This window comes from Magallana gigas, chromosome 4 (assembly GCF_963853765.1).
Source record: "Magallana gigas chromosome 4, xbMagGiga1.1, whole genome shotgun sequence".
NCBI classification, from domain to species: Eukaryota; Metazoa; Mollusca; class Bivalvia; order Ostreida; family Ostreidae; genus Magallana; species Magallana gigas.
The window spans coordinates 42,915,477-42,941,278 of NC_088856.1; the positions used below are offsets into that span (position 1 = coordinate 42,915,477).

The 25,802-nt window shown below is 34.4% G+C and overlaps 1 protein-coding gene across 9 annotated transcripts in view; it reads right to left on the reverse strand.

The window, feature by feature from the left end:
• The window catches only part of LOC117680643 (carbohydrate sulfotransferase 1), a 165,338-nt gene extending 147,638 nt beyond the window's left edge, over positions 1-17,700 (reverse strand). The window contains exons 1-2 of one of the 9 annotated variants that reach the window (XM_066082517.1): positions 17,253-17,700; positions 13,093-13,152 (exon numbers count right to left, since the gene is read on the reverse strand). In XM_066082517.1, the coding sequence (XP_065938589.1) occupies positions 13,093-13,152; positions 17,253-17,340 (148 nt within the window). In that variant the 5' untranslated portion in view covers positions 17,341-17,700. Of the gene's footprint in view, positions 1-13,092; positions 13,153-15,480; positions 16,105-17,252 lie in introns of those variants that run through there. The other 8 variants (XM_066082508.1, XM_066082514.1, XM_066082509.1 and 5 more) reach the window with 8 other exon arrangements.
• Between the last annotated feature and the right edge of the window lie 8,102 nt (positions 17,701-25,802).

Genomic DNA, 25,802 nt, shown 5'->3' on the forward strand with positions numbered 1-25,802 from the left:
TCGTAGTTCATTTTGAGGGGGCGGGGGAGGTGGGGGAGGTGGGGTGTCAGTTACCCATTTTTCTAGAAAGTTTACACTAACTCTTATTTGCAAAGGTTTCAGATATAGGCCTCGGGACCCCCTGACAAACTGAATCCTACCTCAGAACTCCCCCCTCTCAATGGAAAAATATGTATTCCTGCTTGTTCTAAGATTAAAAACCCCCTTTGTTTTATGGGAAACAATGTGCGACTGGTAAAAGAACGACTGGAGTGCCCCCCCCCCCCCCCCCGATACATGTAACATTCAAATTTACTCTAATGTGCTCTTGACCCATTCACGAAAAGTGTCTGTTCTTAAATAATCAACCAGCCAATCTGTTTGGAATTAGCTCAAAGATACTTTATGCTGTAATTAAATTCGATTACGCACTGTAGAAATACCTGTAGAAAAAACGTGATTCCCTGTTGTCAAAACTGTTCCATATGAGTACTTGGCTTTCTTGAATAGTTTCTTCCAATGATTTTTTGTTACATTTCCCAAAAGTTAGTTCAAAAGAGCACATAGTCAACATGCGCAACAGGCAAGTTGCATCGGGCGGGTTTTTTTTAAACAAAGATTTCTCTTAAATATACATATAAAAAATTTAATTAACATGGAGTTGCCCCCCCCCCCTTTTTATGGGACCATCTGAAAAATTGAATTAAAATAAGGAAGTAAACATTGAAATTGAAGTTAAAAGATCTACCCCCCCCCCCCCCCCCCCATGGATTAGGATTTTCAGGATTTTGTGAAATTCCCTTTTGTTGCCCATTTTTTTTCCTTGTCTAGATTTTTCTACGTGCCTGCACAATGCATTCAAACCAAACATCACCTTTCTTATTCTGCTAATACAACTATACAGCCAATATAGATATCCTTTTAGAGCTTCATCAGCCGCCGTATATTTGGTAAACATCAATAGCTAAAGCCATTGTGTTAGAAAACCCACTTCTTCTCAAATTCCAATAAAATCGACATCCCAAGCTTGATTAAATATAGCAGCAAGTAAAAGCAAAAAACCCTCTTACCTCGTATCATTTGGAATATGTAGAATAAGACAATTGCTCCAAAGAAAGTGACGAAACAGCGAAAGACACTTTCCGGGGGCATGCTAGCAGATTAGATCATCACAAACCACACAGCGGATTTATATCACGAAGCAGGGTCAAATAAGCGAGAAATAGCAATGTTTTTTTTAACTGTTTTTTTTTAATCTGCGATGTTATTGGATTTTGTCTCTCGTTCTTATTCTCACTCTCTCTTTCTCTTGAGAGATGCCACGTGTGTTGTGTTTCTGAACATTATCTGTTCAAGATTTCAGAACGCAAAAAATAAAAAAAAATAAAAAATTTAAAAAATGGAGTAAGAAAAAAAAACCATGGCCTGCTCTACCGAGTCTTTCGTTGCCGTAAAGCAGACGTTAAAAATGTATTGGATTACAATAGAACAACAATTTTAACCTAGTATTGTTTATTTTGAAATAAAGTGAGAAACTAAACTGAGAGGCTTTTATCCTTCTTTTTTTTTACGTCAGCGCATGTTAATCTTATCCAGAATTAAACATTAGTTTAAAGTTTTTGACATGACATATTTCATGGCAATAATGGGACCCTCACACATTGTCGAATCATCTGAGGTTTGCCCCGTAAAATGGTCCGGTGTCGTATAATTTTAGGTCCGCCCTGTAATATGGTCCGGTGTCGTATAATTTTAGGTCCGCCCCGTAAATTGTCCGGTGTCGTATAACCTAAGGTCCGCCCCGTAATATGGGCCGGTGTCGTATAATTTTAGGTCCGCCCCGTAATATGGTCCGGTGTCGTATAATTTTAGGTCCGCCCCGTAAGATGGTCCGGTGTCGTATAACCTAAGGTCCGCCCCATAATATGGTCCGGTGTCGTATAATTTTAGGTCCGACCCGTAAAATGGTCCGGTGTCGTATAATTTTAGGTCCGCCCCGTAATATGGTCCGGTGTGGTATAACCTAAGGTCTGCCCCGGAAATGGTCCGGTGTCTTATAACCTAAGGTCCGCCCCGTAAAACGGTCCGGTGTCGTATAACCTGAGGTACGGCCCGTAATATGATCCGGTGTCGTATAATGTAAGGTCCGCCCCGTAAAATGGTACGGCGGAACCTTTAATATTTAATGTTTAAGGGGGATGTGCGGCCATCTTGTACATTTGAGGATAAAAATTTAAACATTTCTTGTGCACTGGCTAGTTTATGCCCCTAACCGGGTTACAAACAAAATTCTAATAGATGTTCTATTATTGTTCTATTATTGTAATTTTCAATTGAATTCTCCAGATTGTTTTTTAAAAATACACAGCATTGCAGGGCTGAATACTTGAAAAGTGCACTTCTTCTGTTGAGATTTATTCAGATCGTTTTAGATGTTAATTTTTCTGAGTTTGCCCGAGCGAAATCTCCATAAAGGTTACTGACTGAACAACCAATCATTGCTACAAAATTGACCTTAACATTCAAATGTGCATACAAATAGATACAGAGTATCAGTTAATAGTCCATCACTTTAGGAGTCACCGGAAGTGAAACCAAAAATCGGCTTGATGAACAATTCTATCTAAGGCACTTTTTCGATCATTTCAAATGAAATATACTTTTTCTTCCTTTGAGATATTTCAGATATCTAATTAATATGTTTCTTTTCTGATTTTGTACGCAAGGGATCTTAAAAATATCAAGTGATTAAGCAACCAAACTTTACTTTATAATAGAACTTGTCATGAATTTGTGCCGATTACGTATCGATAACTTGTCTGTTACTTCTGGTCGTAACACCGGAAACAAACAAAATTTTACTGTTTTACTTTTATAATTTTCGACTGAATTTTCCGGACTTTTTTTTTAATTTCAGCATATTATTTTTATGGTTAATACATGAATATTGCTTCTTTCTTTTGAGATATCTCATATATTTTCAGATTCTTTTCTGATTTTTTCTGTGCAAGACTCAATAACGGGAATTGATTGAGCAGCCAAGCTTTGCTAAGATAGACCTAGACATGTAGATGTGCAGAAAAGGTATTAATGATTTATCCGGCATGTCCAGCCGTCACCGGCAGCAAACAAAATTGTATTTTTTAAAACTTTCTTATTAATGATAGTATGTTATAGATTTTTACAAAAATTCAACTCAGCATTAAACTCTCATGGTAAATAATCATAATGACTATTGCGTTTATCATGTTTAGATATCTCGGATATCTCATTTAGATGTCTCTTTTTTGTACTTTTTTTTTTGATATGCCAGAGGATCAACGGGGGAACTTGTTTTCTATTTTTTTTATTTTGGTTTTCCGCTTTACAATTGCAATTAAGTGTGTAATGACAACTTTTTTAATTTAGAGATTTGGGTTTTAAAATTCTTTAAGATCGTATGTTATATTTTCAAAATTCCACGGAAGACATACTCGTTGCTCGCACGAGATTGCATATAGTTATATTTCTATTATTGGTTTTCATCGTAAAATATTTCAGTTATAGGATTGGGACCCCTTGCATGTACATGTACTCGTATTATATCCCCAGAAATACCGTAAAATTAGTGTAATTTTAAAAAAAAGTACAGTAGTAATTGAAAACATATTTGTAGCTAAGATTCATATGACGATGTTTTTAAACAACAAACGCTTGGAATTATAATTTCAAAAGAGTATCAATCTCCTTGAAATAATCTTAAAATATGGTAAAGTCTGACGGTTTTGCTTTTCATCTAATGATTTCTTATTTTTTTTATAAGGGAGGGGGCAAGAAATGCATGCCATGATATTTGTGAAAAAAATAATGATACACGTATGTATGTGGGTGTAAAAGACGGGAATCTAGAAAAAAATTACCAGGAGGTGGTTCAACTTTTGCCTTTTTTCACATAATTATTTAAAGTTTTTTTAGGAAAAAGAATCCCCTAAACTCTATGCCAGATGCAAAATGCTAATACAGCAGAAAGAAAATGGCTCTTTACTTAATTTACATATGTTTGATATCTTATATAAACGAGTTATAACATAATTAATTTCTTTGGACACTCCCCTTCTTTGTAACAATAAAAATCTGTTCACAAACACAACTGTTCTGCTCTATCAAAGTTTTTAAATCTACCCTGATCAAGAATTATGTACTTTTAAAACGTTTTCCACCATTTAGCTTCGATAGAGAGGCGTTTTAGTCATAATACTTCATCAAGTCATGAGCAATATTTGTGTGACGTACATGTAGGTTCTTGCAATATTACATAAGAAGACAGGCGGACAGACTAAAGACATGAACAAATCATAATACTGATTTTAACATATTAACTTAATATACTTCGGTCATTTTAATTTTACATGTATAGAACATATTTTTGCATTTGACTGTAAAACATAAATTTATCAAAAAATTTGACTAAATTTTGGTAATCAAGCATAGCATCATTTACTAAAGACATCTTTGGTCCCAGGTTGGGGAATAACACCTATGAATAATATTCTAATAACGACAATAACAACCTTAACAAACCCATAAAATAAGTAAAAAAAGAAAAAAACCAATGGTACATTAACTTGTGTACAAGAGCTCTATGAGATGGCTTTACAAGTATATCATTACTATGGGTTTCCATAGTTTGTTTCGTAGTCTAAAGGCTTTGCTATCCCCGTTTAAAATTATTCATCAAGACTTTTCTAAACATTTGTTGATTATCAGATATTGTTTGTTGAACCACCAGTAAGCTCAAAGGCCATGGCGCTGCAATATATCCCCGAATATTGACATTTGCCTGTGTCTCTGTCTGTAATAACACTACGAACCAATTTTGTTTACCACGTATAGTTCAAAACATTACATCAACGACGCCAATGACGTACCGTTGGAGCGCAAGCGTGGTTTGCATAATTCAAAGAAATAAAAATAACGTGAACAAGTCAATGTTATAAAATTGCTGAAAATTATATAAAATAAAATATAAGTATTAAGGAATCACACTTTCAGTATTATGAGGTATTAATTATGGTTGGTTGTGATCGAGTCCTAAAAAGGCCCGAAGGGCTTCATGATAGACCAAAATGGTCACGCAATTATTGCTTTAAAATGATCCCTTATACTTAAAATATTCACATTTTCATCTGTCTTTGTCTATGATAACACTAAGAATCGATTTTGTATAGTTCAATAAATTAAAGGGGATGGTCACGATCTTGGTCAAATTATATTTTTCCATTTTTATCATTTACAATGCTTAAGGAATGGAATTTGAGAGTCAGTCGTAGAGATATAAGCAAGATACAGGGCTCACAATTCTTTGTCATGCAAACAAGGCTCGTGTCCTGTTTTTGTTAAGTTGGAAGGCTACATCGTCACAATATGTCTGACATCCGTTTGAAACGACATTTTGTTCCGGATTGATAGCATTATGTCGTGGTACAGAATAGCTATACACCGTTCAATTGAACTCATCTAACGAGGGAGATGAGATAAGAATGAAATCACCAAAACGCTTAGAAAATATGTCAATTCCCTTCGTGATTAAAGCTTTCAACAAACATTGATTATCAGCTGGTATGTAGAGAAAACGTGAAATCGAAATAATATACTGTTTCCCTGCGAAAGGCAATACATATTTGTCAAGTCATCTGCAACAGACGATCATAAATATGTAACGGATTATCGATAAAGGTGAGCAGATAATTTTCACTTGAACCCTATATGCATGATTAATATAAAACTAAAGTTCCGTAGTGCCATCTCTTGTATTAATTGAATCCAACTTCCGAAATTTAAAACATTTGCAGTATAAGTATGGTTGTTTATTATTTGTATTGTATATAAAAAAGTAAAAGGCAATGTAACTACTCACATTTTGTTTTAAAGAGTTAAATATAAATATAATGCATTCATCAAAAAATAATTTTTCAGATTCAAACATTATCATAAGCACTACTAACCTTATTCCTACATTTTAGCATATAATTTTACCTTTTTTAAATTTTCTCTTTGTGATTTTTTTAAATTGGAAAATTGGTCCCAAGATATTTGAGACCAAGTAAAATCAAGAAAGACAACTCTTAAACCGGATCTTTCAAACCAAGATTTTTGAAATAATTCAGTATTTCTTTTAATTTTTCAATTTCATTCAATATCTTTTTTTATCTCTTTAACCAACTTCTATTTTCAGATTTTTGTCGGATTTCATCCATCAGTTTGCCTTAAAAGAATTTTTTAATATTTTAGTTTCATATTTATGTGGATTCCAATTAAAATCATACAAACTTCATTCATGATTATTTTGTTTTTCATTTTCAAACTTTATAATATTTCACTTTCATTAGAGTTTTAAAACAGAAATGTTTAAAATTTTGACATATAAGGGGTTTGATCACACCCTGACTTAATTTTTCATCCCATAATACCCAAAGATTGATTCCTTACTCCTAAAATACAACATCTTAATGTAACAGAGCTAACATTTTTAGCTAATTAAGATAATTTTTTAATTTTGCCCAGTGTTTTCTGTCCAAACCACTAAATCGCTAAGATCTTGCTTAATTTTGAATAAAGTCGCTCTATTGTTGGTAAATGAACATGTAACACCTGGAACGGAAAACAAGTTTCGCATACACTTACTTTTCATGGACAAACGCCATTGATATTTTCTAGTTAACATGACTGTTTATTATTCTCAGTTCACCAAGGAGAGAGCTAATTTGATTTTTTGCTTTGTTTGATCGTTTTTTATTGTTTTAGACACGAAACCGAAGACCATATAATGAGCACACGAAATTGTTCATCGATGCATGTGTAAGCGTTAACGTTAATGTAGACAATCGAAAATTATTTTAATTCTTTTAAAAGTAATTCATGAAAAGGATAAACAAATCTGACCCTCTGCCAGTTCAACTAAGTTCTTCATTTTGTTTTGATCAACAAAGTATAAATGGGTATTTGACGATAAATTTGCCATAACAAAGCTCTGGTTAAAAAGAAGTAACTAAAAGTTTGAACACGCTCAGTTTAAATAAGCCTTATTGCAATGTAAGAAAATTATGATGCAAACATAAAAAGAAGTCGAACATTTCAGTTATAATATGAAATCGCTATCGAGATATCAATATGTGGATTATTTAAGCACTGAGTCATTATTTTTTGAAAGATACAGTCTCATAACTGCAGCGGTGTGTGCATACAAATTGAGTAACGCGCGCTAGCGCGTTTTGAAAAGTAACAAAAAAATCATTTTATTCAGTTTTACACATGTCAATAGATAGATCATTTGGTCCACTCAATGGGAGATTCAGGCGTTTCAAATTTATACATATGCATGTTATGGAACACGTTATAGACTCTAAGCCATTTTAACAAGACCTTGGATTTTCGTTAGGATGTAACTATCTTTTTCTTGGGTCACAACCAGTTAAGATTTCAAGTGAAATATGCACCCATTACGTTGTCTTAGCTTAAAAGCCAGACAACTCTTGTTGATTTAAAAGAGCCGTGTCTGAGTGACCAACAATGAAATAGACAGGCGAAATTATTACATCTACTAAAATAAAATGTAAGAGAAGATCTTTCAATGAATTCACAACTACACAAAGTGATGACAAAAACTAACAATTATAATGGGGCCTGACACATAGGTCATTGCCACACTTTGAGTACGTATGTTGTAATTAGCTTCTTTTAAGTTTTATTGGGAAAAAATTATTTTCCCTTCCAAACTGTCAGCTCGAGATTTCTTGGTACATGTACACAATACTGGCGTTATATATATTGGTATATAATCTATAATATAATATAATATATAATCCTAGACGATAGTAATATAGCGAACAAAGCACCTGTACGGCAATACATGTGTTTGGCTTTATTCAAAGCTGTTCTAAACCATTTTTGAAGCTAAGCTTGTTTTCTCGTAAAATCATGAAAGATAAATATAACTTTATATAAATAGTGCCTTTTTGTGAGAGTAAGAGTTTAAATTGACACCCCGAAAAAACCATTGTCAACCGACGCGAAGCGGAGGTTGACAGTGGTTTTCGAGGGGTGTCAATTTCAACTCGTACCCTCCTAAACAGGAACTATTTATTTTGTTATTACTGAATGTCTTAATTTTAATTTTAATAACTGCTTTTATATAGGAATAACATGAATTCGATGGCGAACCGTACGCGCATAATTTACGCGCATGTAACAATGCGTTGTGTTACCCGTTGCCAAGTGCGTTGCTTACGCTGAGGGTAATAGAACGGATTATCAACGCGTCTAAACCAATCAGATTTCAGCATTTAACATGAAAGTATAATAAAATCAAATAGTTCATTGTTCATATTTAAAGTCGGTTTGGTTCTCTGGAATTTTGAAACTCCGACTCGATTTAAAGCTCAAAGTAGTATTAAAACATTTACAATTTTGTTGAGCTATGAATTGATCACATCTTTATCTTGCTGAAGGAAAAATGAGGCAACTTTTCTGTATTTTTCTTCTGTGTCGGATTTTCTCTCCCACGTCCGCTCCTCCTCCTGCTAATTCCCCGGGTAACAGTGGATGTCCAAGTAAAATGGGGCCTGACACATAGGTCATTTCCACACTTTGAGTACGTATATTGTAATTAATAAGCTTCTTTTAAGTTTTCATTGGGAAAAAAATTGCATTAAACTTATCAATGCATTTAAAAATAAATGTACAATTTAAAAAAAATTAGGGACAAAATATATGTTTACCTTCAGGGACTTTTATATATAATCAATTAATACCTAAGGAAAAAAAAATACAGGGTAGAAATAGCTTAAGCGGCAATAACATTTTCTCAGTGAATAAAACAAACTGTAGAAATTAACCCCACAGATTGAAACAAATGATCTTTTGCATATCTGAACTTATTTTGACAATGTTTGTCGTTTGCGTGTTGTAAATTGCAAAGGGTAACTCTCAGTGTTAGTATTAATGGAATCGTTCTTTTCTTCATTGTTTTTTCGGTCAGTACAGTATACATGTACCATCATTCATGTAGATCCTTTGAAAGACGTAGGTTTAACGTTAGGGCGATACCCATATGCTTCGTTCAATTTATTCTGTGCCACACTTGCGTATCAAAAACTCTCTTCGAACACTTCTCTTTCGGCTATCTTGAACACCAAACCACACTCGGAGGTGGTTTTTAGTGTCAAAGAAACTTGTTTCAGTTTAAAACCGATAAATACAAAAACTACTTTTGGTTTGACACTAGTTGAAAACCAGTGTTGCAAATAAATGAAAAGTTTGCAAAAACCGAATTAAAATTTTAAAAAAAATGCTACTTGTAGGTTGGGATATCTTACTGTGAGGGATTTGCAAAACGCTGAATTAAATTCCTTGATTATCTACTTCGCACTGATGACTTTATGAGCTTGTCTTTTAAGAGATACGATATTGAAAAAAAAAACAATATACATTCAAATGTTAACCGACCAGTGTCAGATGTTGTACGAAATATTGCACGAAACAAAGTTTTTGATTCAAATTTATCCCCAATTTTGTTAGAAAAGTTAGAGATGATTGATATAAAAAAATATTATTCTATTTTACCCAATAGCTAGTATCATGCAAAAAATTTGTTCGTCTTAAAAAAAATGCATTCAACAAAATTAAAATGCCGTAGTACTTTTTCGTAACCCCCTCCCGTCTTTTTAAATCAGCTACTTATATTATCCATACCTAGATCTGGTTCAGAGTTTTGCAAATTTAGTACACACATATGTAAGTCGACGAGATGCGAAGGGAAAATGGCTCTTGAAGTCTTGTATTGAAGAGCCATAAAGGTCAAACTTATTGACGAAAAAAAAAAGACGAGAGTAGTTAACATCTTCACAGTAATTTTGTGGATAAGAAGTTTCCTTAGAGAGGTTAAACAAACACAACTCAATTCACGATTCTTCGTTGTCGCTGATTAATAAAGTTTGTGGCTGATAAAATCATAAGACCATATTTACTTCTTCCTGTGTCAAGTGTTGCCGGGTTAAGTGACCATATACAGTTCATTATAAATATTTAAAAGGGGTTTATATTTTAGTACTACAATAGATGTATATATTTATCTCTATATCTCTACCTAATTCGTCCGTCTGGCTTTCTGTCTGTCTCTGTCTATTTCTCTTTTTCTATGTCTATATATACCGACTTCTGCATGCATTTGTCCATTAAAGTTCTTCCAGTGCCTTTTGGTAATTTGTAGACTTTTAAAATGTAATCGCCAGAAGATCATCGATCAGAAAACTTTCGAAAAACTAAAAATATGAAGAAATAACAATGAAAGTTACTTAGTCTGCTTTAAACTTTTCAGAATAATTTTCCCCGTAGAGACGCATTCACTTTTAATGTTGCTTTTATCTCTGCTCAGTGGGACTATTGAAATTCTTTGCTGTTCAATTGAGCCTCTCAATTTATTCATATAAGACGGACTGTAATAGAGTGTCTGTTGAAAAAAATCGTGATTTGTAAAACTGCGAGCCCGGGTCAATCAACTAAAATTAGAATCAACCCGTTTAATCATTTTGGTTAAAATATAGGCTACGTTTCCGCATTGAAAATTTTGAAATTCTCTTCTTTTGAAACATTGTGTTTGCGATGTTTCCACAGATCACTAACACGTGACTGGGTTTTTTTCAATGGTGCCTAAAACAGATCGTTTTGTTCTCTTCCTTGTCATTAAATCTGTGTTTACAACGTGTGTTTGCATTTTCAAATTGCGCTGTAAAAAAATCAATGAGTTCTCAATTCAATTGACTTTGTGACACCTTTTCTGCCTTTTAAGTAAATTACAAACGGTCGATCGAGTATATATTGATATATTTTATAGAATACAATCAACAAGATAAAATAAAAACCCCCAAAACAAAACAGATAACTTTGGTAGCATTGTGTAGAACGAGAAAAAAATACAGACTTCGTTCATGCGTTCCTTTTGACACTTCCATTTCGTATACATGTTACCATGCTTATCGGCTTACATGTTTTCTTCCTTCGACTTTTAATTTGTTTGATAAAGGCTATGAAAAGAGAGAGAGAGAGAGAGAGAGAGAGAGAGAGAGAGAGTGAGAGAGAGAGAGAGAGAGATCAAAGCATTCTTTCTTTGCTTAAATCATAAATATTTTTCCGAAACATTTTGAGGAAACCCTTACATCCTTTTATGATGTTTTTATCCCTTTATATCCAATTCGTATTATGGCTAGCAGGAGCTGCCTGCCCCCTCCTTTCTAATAAATATCTTCAAATATTTCATTGCATGTGATATAAAGCTTGATTTGATTGAGAATTGAACCAATTAATGTTTATCTTAAGTAATCAACAGTAAACAAGAAAAGTAATATTATACTGCTGCAACGCTTAACTAACAAACCACTGTTCTGAATATCCCTAATGAATCGCACAGAAACGCACCAAAACCAGCATACAAGTTTCTGTCTTATTCCATCCTCAATGGAAGTGACAGCAAGAGATCGATTATTCAGAACGACACCAATCTGAGATAACTACTTATACAAATCAACTGACAACGCAAAGAATGGTTCAACGCTTCAAAAGTATAACATCATTGGATAATACAATTCAAACGATTCTTAAATGTTTGCTACAGCGATAACAACTACAATTAAGTAACCTATGTATGTTTTACGCATATATCCATTTTTTTCCTTTTACAGAATTTGCGAAAATGGGGGAAAGGTTTCAAGTTTATTATTTGCGTCAGTCATTTTTTTTTTGCAATCAAAAAGTTTAAAACAGCAAACAATACAGGGATACAATTCCTGCTTATTAAATGTTTGAGATGTAAAAGTATTTGAGTAAAAAGCTTCAAAATCAGTTTATTGCAATAGTTACTCGATAAACGGTGTAAGAAACATTATTTTTTACGTCTTTTTTAAGGAAAAAAATGATGTTCAATATGTGAAAAATACTTCTTTTATAAGAGCAAAACGTCTTTCTCTAAGGAAAATCAAATTAAGGAATAATTTCATAAAATTTCAAAACAAAACTCACCAATAATGTGTAACAAAAAAAATTTAAGCAACACATGCATTAAAAACGTTTACAAAAAATAAATACAGATCGTATAGTAAACATTTTAGCATGAGATTTTTATACATTTGAAACTCCTAGCCCTCCCCAACCCCTCACCCCGTCCCCGCACTCGAGCAAAAATCCCAAACCACCAAAACTAATATTGATTCAAAAATCTTGAAAACTAAAGTTTACATTTAGAGAACACCAAAATTCTGTGATTCAAATGCGAATATCATCTATTAACTGCCTGTTTCTCTCTCTCTCTCTCTCTCTCTCTCTCTCTCTCTCTCTCTCTCTCTCTCTCTCTCTCTCTCTCTCTCTCTCTCTTAAAAAATTCTATACCTCTCATTAAATCACACATTAAATCAGCCCCATATATTTCTATATTTCAAAATTAAATTTGAATAAAATGTAGAGTAAAATTGAAATAAAAACGCACTCATCATCATCTTTCCACCCTAAATTCCCCTCTCATTCAGGTAGAAAGGTCATTATTATATGTAAAGCCCCCCATGACCGATTTAATGCGAAACACAGCTAGTTTTTATTTTAGGTGTTTTGATTCAATAGATGCGTATAACATAAAATAATACTAAAGTATTCTCAGTTTATCGACATTCACATACACATAAACTTCTTAATACATCAAAGTATCGGCGTTGCGTTAGTTTGATGACATTCATTCAATAAGAAAGAAATCTCTGAAAGACAACTCTCTTTTCCCATCTTACATATTTTCCATGCATAATAAACTAGAATTGTAATTTGTGTAATGGAACAATCTTAATTTTTAGCCACACTGTGTATAGCTGTAAAATCACTCCTACTTTTGCTAACATTTCCAATCCGTGTCGATTTTAATAGATAATGATCGCGTAAACTTACTATAAATTTAACACAGTGGCATTCCGAAAACTTCATAAAATATATGAAAAATATATGGAATCCAATGAAGCCCATGATCTACCTGGCCCTGTATGTACATACATTTACCAAACACCTGAGACCTCATCCGAGATACCTGTGTATCACACCTACCTAGCCCGTGGAGTTCCGTGAAGTTGACCCTGAGTTTGCTCAGCTTCAGCTGGTCCATAACTAAAACGACATAAAATATATGCAGCTTAAAAGTAAAAATGGCCGGGCCCATATACTTTAAAAAAAAATTAAATATTTTATTAATTCTTACTCCCTTGGGTTCTTTACTAAAAAGTAATTGAAACATTAGGAATATTGCTTTGCTTCAAAAAGAGTTGGGGAAAAAAATTCTAAATTCTTATTTAAAAATTCTAGGTGCATTCGATGAGTAATTTAATGTGTAATTCATGAACTATTTATTCAGTATCAATATAAAACAAAATATACAAAAATGCACATCTTTTTTAGAATAGAGTTAATGTGTACTCTTTTGTCAAATATCAACCTAAAACAAAATGGTTGAAATTCCATTCCACCCTCCTCTATATCTCATGACGCTTCAACTTTGTCATTGTCCCTTATTCAGGTGCTCCAATTGAACACATTGAGAAAGAGAGAGAGAGAGAGAGAGAGAGAGAGAGAGAGAGAGAGAGAGAGAGAGAGAAATTTGAAATCTATTTTTTTCTGACATCAATCCCATCAATACGTTAATTCCTTTCAAATTAAAATATGTTGAATTCTTTAAATGGACCAAATTGTAAATAACGAAAAATTATTATTTCTTGTGTAAACTGCAAGGTTTTAATACGTTTTCATGCGTTGAGTTTTAAAAAAAATCATCGACCCCCCCCCCCATCTCGAGCAGGCAGAATTATTTTAAAAACGTACTTGAAAAATAATCAACATTCTTCACACACACAGAAAAAGGAAATTTGTTGATTAGCTTATACCGGTTCTTTCTTAATACTTACCAGATCTAAAAGAAAAAATTATAGCAACGTAAAACAGAAGTAAAGATCCGAGAAAAACCAACACATATCTCGTTGAGAAGATACTTTGAAGTACAAACATTTTGTTTCCGACAAAAAAAACCCCACACAAAATCTAGGAAAAAATAGTATCACACAAAAACGTTTTGTTACTTTATATAGATACAGTGTATATTGTACAAATCTCCACTGCTTTTAAAATACAAGTACTGTCGTTCGCGAACTGCTCTGATGAAACTGCTATGCATCTCCACAAAGAAATAAATAGGTTTCCGTTTTAGAAACGCCCTTTTCTTGTCGCTAACACTTTGTTGGGAGCTTGATTGGTTTTTGAATTTGCGAAAAGGCGAGTTCATCCTTCGGATGAGCTACGCGTAACATTTATTGCTCGCTTTAAAGAAGTATAACTTAATATATAATGAATGCACATACACATAATAACATTTTCGTTTGCTTTAGGCTCAACACATTGACTCGCGTGTAATGTATTAAAAATGAATCTGTTTGGGTTAGAGGTCATTGCATTAATGAAAAGGAAGTCTCTGAAAGACATCTTAAAGTTCCTTTTCTCATCATTTTCTTTCATGCATCAAAAACTATTAATTATAAAACCAACTATACTTTGAAAAGCCCCCCCCCCCCCAAAAAAAAGAAAAGAACCATACAAAACTAGAAACGTGATTTATGTACCAGAACAATCTCAATTTGTAGCCACTTAAAATAAACACTTGCTGTGTATTACGTTTATTCAGTCATGGGGTTAGAATAACCCCCTTGTTCACGATGATAACATCTGACACTCTAACTCGTGTCAAGATGCATGGCTACGAAGCCGATCACATCCCCTTCAGAGCAACCCATCGGTGAACAACTCAATGTGTAAATAGTTCCTGTTTAGGGGGCAACCGTTTAAATTGACACCCCGAGAAAACCATTGTCAACCGAAGCGGAGCTTGACAATGGTTTCCGAGGGGTGTCAATTTCATCTTTTACCTTCCCAAACAGGAACTATTTATTTTATTATACTGAATATCTTAATTTAAAAAAAAAACTTCACTGCTTTTCTAAACCTATGGCCAACAGTACGCGCATAATTTACGCGCATGTTACAATTCGTTGTGTTCCCCGTTACCAAGTGTGTTGCTAACGCTGAGGGTAATACAACGAATTATTAAATGCGTCTAAACCAATCAGATTTCAGTATTTAACATGAAAGGATAATAATACTTGTTGTCATATCGCATCTTTCTGTACGATTAAGTCATGGATGTTTAATTGAGCGATCATTTATTAAAGCAAAGGCCATTAAAACCAATACCGAGAGTGCAATGATCGTACAATGGCATGTAAATGTTTACTTTTGGCTTTTTGCGATGTTTTAACGGTTGTATTAAGATTTTAGGGTGGATAATCAGTGTTTGTTTTTTTAATCTATTCTCTTTCATTTTATTCCAATTTAGTTTGACATTTAAAAGGGTACCTCCAGTCAAATTTTTTTTTATTTCATTAAAATACTCACCTGATCATTTTAATGACAGTCTCGAAAAAACCAAGTCTGCAGGATTTGTAGTTCAGCTGGAATTAATTTCAAAAGATGCCAAACCTAACTGAGAGTAACCTTTCGCTCGGCTGTTTCCGCCGTTATCAGCTGTGTGACGTCACAAATGTGTCCCACTGCAGAGGCAGTCTCTATTGCTTTACAAACTACGTATTGTCATCTGATTATCACAGTGAACTAAAGAGGGGCACAAGATGTTTTAGGGTAGGTTTTTAAATACACATTAAGATGGAGTATCCCATCACAAAATTGCACTATATGAATGAACCACACTTGATTCAAAATATATTTTAGTTGTTTTGCGAATGTCACTGTGTTACACTAAGTAGGTTGTACGTGATTCAAATCTTTTAAAAATCCACACGGTTGGGTATGTTAGCAAAGTTATGGCTGATTTAACCGATACACAATGTTTATTCTGAGTAGCTACACAATGAAATCATTCTAGTACATGTTTCTTCATTTGCCTGCTATCCAAATATAATTTTTTTACACGTATGATATCCAAGACGCAAAAGAGAAAGATGTCTTTCGGAATTTTGTTTCACTGAATGAATGAACTCAAACTAACGCTTCGCCGAGACTTTGATACATTAATCAGTGAATGTGTATGGGATTTTGATATTTTAATTCTTCTATGACAAACTGTTCTTTTATACAAACGCGTATATATTTTCGTCTTTAAAAGATATCCACATTATAATAATGTTGAAAATATCTTCAGAATATTTGTGGGACTCATAAATGCCACTCTTAACAAAGGTTTAACAGTTCAAAATAAAAATAAACACATCTGAGATGAATACCATGCAAAAAAAACACACCAAAAAAAAAAAACTATGTCAGATCAAGATTAAGGTGTGACGTAGACAGATGACGTATCTATGTCAAAATTGACAATTATCACACATTGAATCTTATTGTTCAAAATGCCCCCATTCAGTTTAATTCAGAGTGTGACCAGTCTTAACAGGATATCAATCATCTACCGAACAGTACGTGTATATCCCCATTCAATAAATCAAATCAAAACACTAAACTGAGTATATCAATCCGTGAGGAATTTAAAAGATGATGATCAGATAAAATATACGAAGTATTACACAGTGACATTCCCAAAACGGCCAACAATATTAGAGAGAGAGAGAGAGAGAGAGAGAGAGAGAGAGAGAGAGAGAGAGATTGTTTTAAACATGCTAGAATCAAATTGATATTATGTTAGCATCAAAATACAGAAAATTTGGTCTTCTAATTCTAATTAGTGGTACTCTCCTTTCTGATATATTTCATTTTATCAAATAAAACATACAACATGACTACTTGTTGTATATTTTATTTGATAAAATGAAATATATCAGAAAGGACAGAAAAATGCGCGTAAAATGTTTGTGCATTTTGCATACATGTATACGGAACAGACATAGTTCCTGATATGGAAATATAGTTGTTTACGTGATGTGTCTATATTTGGATGTGATTCTTCAAGCGATACGGACCCTTTTTTATGTTAGATAATAATCCCGCTTTTTTTGTTCTCTGTGACAGTTTGTAGGGTGTACATTTCTTTACAACTGACAAACATGAATAGAACAGGTCGGTGTTGACATCCCGTTATTAACGTTCTTGGCGGTTTTTTTAACCCTTACAACCCCCCCCCCCCTCCCCCACAAAAGAAAAATAGAAGAAAAAAAATGCTATTGATAAACTTATAACGGTTTCGTTTGATCACTTACCGGTACCAATTAAAGCAACATAAAACAGTAGTGTAGTTCCGAGAAAAACAGACACAGATCTCGCCGAGAAGATAGTCCGATGTAGCATTTTGTTTCCGAAAAAATAGGACACGCGCAGACAAACGAGAAACAACCGCGTGCTTTGTCGTGTCACACACCACTGCTTAAAATACAAGTACTGCCGTAACGCAACTTCGATGTATCTCTACAAAGAAATCAATAGGGCTCCTTTTTAGAATCTTTTTTTCTGTCTTTGACTTAAAACGTTGTTGGGAGCCGATCTCGGCCTTGTTTGCTCGAACTTTGAATAAGCATTGTATGCCAACTGCTCCGGTTAAAGGCCAGGTTTTATATATTGGCGACAGCAGCTAACTCGATACGATGTCCTGCAGACCTTTTGGTTAACGTTTATTAACAGACCCAAATATTACACATGCTCTGACAAAGGATACCCTGGCTCCGCGCCATGGTAGAAGAAAATGATCAATAAAGAAAGCTAGAATAGCCGATGTAATTTTATCGTAAATGAGAAATGATTGGTTTTTAAAATAAAAAGAAAGAAAACAATTGAATTAGGATTTTAAATAGATTATCTGAAGGTCAATAGTTGTTACTTGATCTGATTTTACGCACGTCTATTTAAAAACAATGTTTTGCTGGGTGGGGGGGGGGGTAATAAGTTCTAAATTTGACACAGATTTTTATCATTAAATGTCTCTCAGTAATTTTCTTCTTAGGTCATGAGCAGGGCCAATGTGAAACTACCATAAACGATACCTGGATCTGGTAAAGACCATTTACGACTTTAATTTTTTTTTTAGACTATAAATGCTCTAAACCTGTAAGTTTTGTTTATAGTACAATATTACACACCCGCTCGCACGAACGCACATAAAGATAACCACTCAATAAGTTTTATTAGCTTGAGGTTATAAAATCGGGTATGATGACGTCTCAATGATTTGACGTTGGTCAAATTGAGTGATCATTTCACCGTGTAACTACTTAAACTGATAAACATGATGATATGTTTGCCTCTAAAGGTGCAATGCCACTACATGTACGACTGCCAACAGCATGCCATATAGTGGATTAGAATCTCTTTTATTTTATCAGTAGTGTTACCCCCTATAGATATTTGGTGATGGTGAAAGGGGGGGGGGGGGTCCTGTATGTTGTATTAGGAATGGGGAGGGTGACATTACATGTCAAATTCTTGAAGAGAAGTTTCATAAAAGTCTCATACACGAAATATTTCATCGACTCCAGAGAATTAACGACTTTTGAAAACCACACCCTTGAATGTAAAACGATAGGCTTGATTAAAGAGAGTTGTTTTTGTGCTAATATATTTCTCATTTTTAAAATGGCGTGTGTTGCCTATATAACTATAATGGAATTTCTACGAAGAGGAGAGTCGATAACCCTCGGGGCCATAATCGGTTGGAGGGGGAGGGGTGCCCTCAAGCACCTGTGCACCATTACAAAACTACTATAGCATTGAATGATTTATTTTTCACGTAGTCGTGTCAATAACTGCCGTCTGGTGAGCAGACAAATTGAAAAAACGCGCGTTAGAGCGTTATGATAATTTGTCTGCTGAACTAACGGCAGATATTGACGCAACGACGTGAAAAATAAATCATTTATATTCACATTACCTTATTAATAAAAGCAATGATTTAATCAATATGATAAATAAATCGGTAACAATTGCAGGTCACTGAGGGGGTAAACCAGTAACAGGAAGAGCAAGAACACCCGTTTTCTAAAACCGACTTAAAGTGGTTATCACACATAGACTGTTGAGATGAACCTTGAGTATATAAACCATGAAAAATGCCGGATTCTTGAAATTTTGCTTTGAACATTAGAATCAACTTTGGGGTTCAATAAACATGGTGTTTTTTAGGCTATTGTCTTCTAGTTCACCTTGAAGTTCAATGTTAGGAGTTTTTTGCAGTAGTTATCATCAAAGTAAATACCAATAGATTTAAATGAACATCGTTGAAGTGGCGAAGCGCTTCTACATTTTTCAAACACAATAGTACGTTAACAAAAACAAAATAAGATTATTTTCTACATAAGTTATCTTTCTTATCAGGTGGTCATTCAACCTTAATCTCTCTCTCATTCTCTCTCTCTCTCTCTCTCTCTCTCTCTCTCTCTCTCTCTCTCTCTCTCTCTCTCTCTCTCTCTCTCTCTCTCTCGTTGTGCTTTGAAATGGATTAATATTAAAAATATTCTATTACATTATTTTCAAACCTCACATAAATCAGGTTCATCTGATTTTAAATTTTTGAATCAGTGAAGATGGTATAATACCATTGCTTCAGTTTGAATCTATACTTATAGATTAATACCTTTTTCAACAATATTCATTTAAGTAAATATTTGACAAATGTTGAATTTTTAAAAAAAGCCAATTCGTTTCTTGAATGCTCGATTTTAGATTGTCCTACTTATTCGCTTGTGAAGCACGACCTCTGGCGAGAGAATTGGATAGAACTTTCCAGAACGGGGTAACCGGTGCAAAGAACGCTGGTTGACTTAATGCGTCGTAGGCATGCAGGTACCTTGGATAAACTTGAACAATTTGATGCAGTTTTAGTTTTGATGGTAAGAACTTTTCAGAACCACAGGTGCTTGCGGACAGGACCCCCCCCCCCCCCTTATATTCACCCTTACATTCCCGAGTTATTTTTTCATCATTCATTTTAAAAATCATATTTAAATGTATGCTACACTAAACGAAATCAATACTAACGCTAAAAAAGCTATGTATGATAAATATACATAGCACTGGTATAAAATGAGTTATACCAGGTTAACCACCGGGCAGCTACTTTGAATCTGACAACTTTAGATTAAAATATGGAAATTAATTTACATAAACTAGCGATTTTTTTTTTAATTTCATACATTTTTATACCAAACAGATTGGTAGTTAACCTTGAACGTTAATTTGTAAATCATGAACAGATTGTGTTTTCTACGTGATGAATGATGTATCCATAGAAGAGTGAAGATTAACGGGGGGGGGGGCGAATTTATTTTTCTTCAAAACATACTTTTTATTAAACATTATAATAATAAACAATTATAATAATACAAATTATATTGAAACTTGACCTAAAGTACCAAATTTAGAGAGAGATGCACTAAATACCCACGCACTAATTCGATATAAAATTTAAAAAAAGTTAATTTGTCATGCAGTCAGTTGCAACAGACAGAATTATGGCCACGTACATGTATCTATTATCCAATTCAGTTTAGATTTCTTTTCCCTGCCCGCTCCTCTAAATATCCAGCCATGCAATTTTTTAAAGTTAAAAATTTTAGAGAATAAGTAAAGAAAGCAATTAAGAAAGAAATCGGACAAAGTATTCATAAAAATGAAAACAAAATGGTTCAACATTTTAAGCATTGTATTATATTGATGTGCAGAGTGTTAATTAATTCCCGCGCTTGAGCGGGGTTTAATGTAGTAATGCTAATTTATTCATTTTGTCACCCGAGTTTAATAACATACTACACGTTTGAAAAAAAATGACGGTAGTTAAATCGTAGGGGGTGGAGATTAGAATGTGAATAGCTCAGTCTACATACACAGACATTTATTGAAAAATGGAAACCTGTTGAGAAACGAAATTGTGTTAGAAAAAAAATTGATACAAAACCAAAGAAAACTCGAAAGTCCTGAGAAAAACCCATAAAGGCCGCTGAACACATTTTAAATTATCCTTATATAACTGGAATATTTTCATGGCCACTTTAATAGCAGACAGTTGTGTCTCAATACAGCCCCATTGTTAAGCGAATCCATAGGGAGAAGCTCTAGAGGTGAGCACCCCTCCTTCCTCCCCCCGAAAATATTATATTAAACGTATTGAAATCCCATTGTATAATTACCGAAAAAGCCTCGGATTACACCCTTCCTCAACGGCAAAAAAATAGCACCCTCTGACCCCCACCCCTCCTCCCCGGGAAAAATTGTAACTTTTTTTTTAATTATTATTACGAAGTGCTTTATTGGATTAAAGTACGCCCGACCATATTTGATTATCTCATAGTATTTATATAATTATTCCTTATTTTTTACATTTACATAATTTACAGCAATTGTACTATCGATCACTTAAATAATCATTGATCAAATATATTGGACTAATTCTATACATTAAAAAATCGATTCGTAGTTCAGTTGGAAGGGGCGGGGGAGGGGGGGTGTCAGTTACCCATTTTCTAGAAAGTTTACACTAACTCTTATTTGCAAAGGTTCCAGATATAGGCCTCGGGACCCCCTGACAAACTGAATTCTACCTCAGAACTCCCCTCTCTCAATGGAAAAATATGTATTCGTGCTTGTTCTAAGATTAAAAAAAATTGTGGTATGGGAAATGTGCGACTGGTAAAAGAACGACTGGATTGCCCCCCCCCCCTCCCCCGATACATGTACCATTCAAATTTACTCTGATGTGTTCTTGACCCATTCACGAAAAGTGTCTGTTCTTAAATAATCAACCAGCCAATCTGTTTGAAATTAGCTCAAAGATACTTTATGCTGTAAATTCGAATATGCACTGTAGAAAACGTGATTCCCTTTTATTTATCATGAGTTGTCAATAAAACTGTTCCATATGAGTACTTGGCTTTCTTGAAAAGTTTCTTCCAATGATTTTTTTGTTACATTTTCCAAAAGTTAGTTCAACAGAGCACATAGTCGACATGCGCAACAGGCACGTTGCATCGGGTGGGTTTTTTAACAAAGATTTCTCTAAACAGTGGATGTACCCCCTCCCCCCCACCCCGGATTAGGATTTTCAGGATTTTGTGAAATACCCTTTTGAAGCCCTTTTTTTTTTGCTTGTCAAGATTTTTTGGGATAAGTCTGACCCCCCACCACTTTCAAAAAACGATGCTACGTGCCTGCACAATGCATTCATATTCTGCTAATACAACTATACGGCCAATATAGATACTCTTTTAGAGCTTCATCAGACGCCGTATATTTGGTAAACATCCAATAGCTAAGCCATGGTGTTAGAAAATAGATACAGAAATCATACTTCTTCTCAAACTCCAATAAAATCGACATCCCGAGCTTAAATATAGCAGCAAGTGAAAGCAAATAACCCCCTTACCTCGTATTTTTTGGAAAATTTAGAATAAGACAATTCCTCCAAACAAAGTTACGAAATAGCGAAAGACACTTGCCGGGGGCATGCTAGCAGATTAGATCATCACACACCACACAACGGATTTTTATCTCGAAGCAGGGTCAAATAAGCGAGAAGTAGCAATGTTTTTTTTTAAATGATTTTTTTTAAATCTGCGATGTTATTGGATTTCGTCCGTCTCCCTTCTCTCTCTCTCTCTCTCTCTCTCTCTCTCTCTCTCTCTCTCTCTCTCTCTCTCTCTCTCTCTCTCTCTCTCTCTCTCTCTTGAGAGATGCCACGTGTGTTGTGTTTCTGAACATTATCTGTTCAAGATTTCAGAACGCAAAAAATTAAAATAAAGGAGTAAGAAAAAAAAACATGGCCTGCGCTACCGAGTCTTTCAGTGCAGCTATATGCCGTTGCCGTAAAGCAGACGTTAAAAATGTATTCGATTACAATAGAACAATAATTTTAACCCAGTATTGTTTATTTTGAAATAGAGTGAGAAACTAAACTGAGAGGCTTTTATCCCTTTTTTACGTCAGCGCATGTTTATCTTATCCAGAATTAAACATTAGTTTCAAGTTTTTGACATGATATATTTCATGGCACTAATGGGACCCTCACACATTGTCGTATCATCTGAGGTCCGTCCCGTAAAATGGTCCGGTGTCGTATAAGCTGAGATCCGCCCCGTAAATGGTCCGGTGTCGTATAACGTGAGGTCCGCCCCGCAAAATGGTCCGGTGTCGTATCATCTGAGGTCCGTCCCGTAAAATGCTCCGGTGTCGTATAACCTGAGATCCGCCCCGTAAAATGGTCCGGTGTCGTATAATGTTATGGAGGGTAATCGTGTTCAAAAATCCAGACATGTAAACTTGTAAATCCGAATATGTAATCGTGTAGGTGTGTGAGTCTGAGTATGAATATGTGTAATTCTGACCGTGTAACCTATAAAACTCGGGCATAAACACGTGTAAGATTTGACTCAGTTCCTTCGCATGATGCACAATTCGCAGCTTTATTGCTTTCATCAGTTAATTAAACCTTCAACTTTGCACACTTTCAATCCGTAGTTTCTGCCTTTGTATCTTCAGACTCGGCAATAGCACATCTGACATAATACAAATTGACAAATGTAAAGTCTACAAGTTTGTCGAATTTTGACATGACCTTATATGGCAACTGCTTTGCTGCGGGGAAACGGCATGCCGTAATCGCCGGAATGGATAAATCATAAACATAATATTCAGCTTAAATGTTGCAATAAGCTTTTAATGAAGGACACTTCTATCGAAAATACCGGTATTATTTTTAGAATTTTTTTTTTAGGTATGATTGAAACTGGACCAAACAGGAAGAGGGTTATGCACATAAAAATCGTCGCCGACGTGACGAATGCGCTAATTTTTGTAATATAATTCTCATGGTATTGTATGATAAGGGTTAAAAAGAAATGCCTAATATCTTATTTCTCTAAAATATTTTGACATGTAATTTAAACTTGAATATAAGTAAATGCGTACTCTTTTCTAGAAATGAGACGGATCAAGAAATTTCTTAAGGGGGTAAATATATTTTGAGCGGCATGAGGTTCGGAGACCGCCGTGAGGTCCCATGTTGTAACTCCATTGCTTCTGACTTCTAAGAATTTTTAGAGAGAATTTTAACCGGGTGTTTCGATTATTGAAAAAGTGCAAATGGCGGGCGGGTGAGTGGCTGCCAAAAAGGTACCCTTATTCTACCGATAACTCCTCGTACAGTTTTTGAGAAAGGAAATTGTTCTTTTGCATAACACTTATACATAAATCAGAGGTATGCAAATTGCTAGGATTTTGATTTCTGATAATTTGTCAAAAAATATCAGCTGTTGAACTTAGTCATTTTTTGGCAAATACATTGCATATAGAGTACCCCATTTCTTTGGATAGGTAGTATTTATCAATTTAGGATTGACAAATGGATTATAATATGGATACTGTTCACACAAAAGAAAACCCGGTGTTACATTGTTACATTGACAGCTCTTGTTATTTTTAATTTTTTGCGGAAAAATGTATGTAACTATACAATGGCATGTATTTATACTTTTTTGGAAAAATTTCCTAGATTTCTCAGTCGAAACACCCTTGTTAGCTTATCAGGTTTCAATACAATGCTAAAAAATGTGATGTCTACGGAGATTTTGTATTGCAGCAAGCCCGGATGATAACGTTGAAAAATTGTGCGATGTATTCCGAGAGTATTCCAAATGGAGAAAAGATGTAAACATTCCCCATTATAAATCTCCGTAAGGAATCTGTTTTTATTCCTGTGAGTTTTTCCGAATGAAAGATGATAATGTGTCAATGAAATTATCTTGGAAATTATCCCATTCAACTATTTCAATTGCACTTCTTTCACAGGTATGTGTATTTTAATTAAAAAATCGTCCAAATGTGCTGCATAAATATCTTGGGACAGACTATAGTTGCTTATGGCAAACAGTACATGTTCACAATTGGCTGTAAAGCTGTATTATAATAGCTCTCCGGGATTTTTTTATCAACCAATTTCACAAAGTGAGTCTGTATTGAACCGACATTCAGGACGTCATGCTCATATTCCGTAATAATTGCTTGAAAATTTAAAAAATGCCAATTTTCACCTGCATGATAGGCTTTTTTCCCTACATATTGCTGACAATGCAAAATGAAACATTTCTAAAAATAATTAATACACATTTTAATTTCACGACAGTTAACCTTATCTTTGGAATTTTTATTTATTTATTTTTAAAGGGCGCTTCTTATGTCTCATATTAATCAAAATATACGTCTTTAAATTCTTTGTTTTTCTTATCGATAACTTTCCGGAAAATAGTACTTTCTAAGAAAAGTTGTTATCCAGAGATATTATGATTATAGACCATCCTTATATTTTTTTTATATTTATTCCGTCCCTATTCCGGCGATTACAGCATGCCTTTACCTGCAGCTAACGTTTTCTATCGGTGACGTCACTGTTTCCATATATGGTCATGTCAAAATTCGACAAACTTGTAGACTATGCATTTGTCAATTTGTATTATGTCAGATGTGCTATTGCCGAGTCTGAAGATACAAATGCAGAAACTACGGATTGAAAGTGTGCAAAGTTGAAGGTTTAATTAACTGATGAAAGTAATAAAGCTGCGAATTGTGCATCATGCGAAGGAACTGAGTCAAATCTTACACGTGTTTATGCCCGAGTTTTATAGGTTACACGGTCAGAATTACACATATTCATACTCAGACTCACACACCAACACGATTACATATTCGGATTTACAAGTTTACATGTCTGGATTTTTCAACACGATTACCCTCCATATAATGTAAGGTCTGCCACGTAAATGGTACGGTGTCGT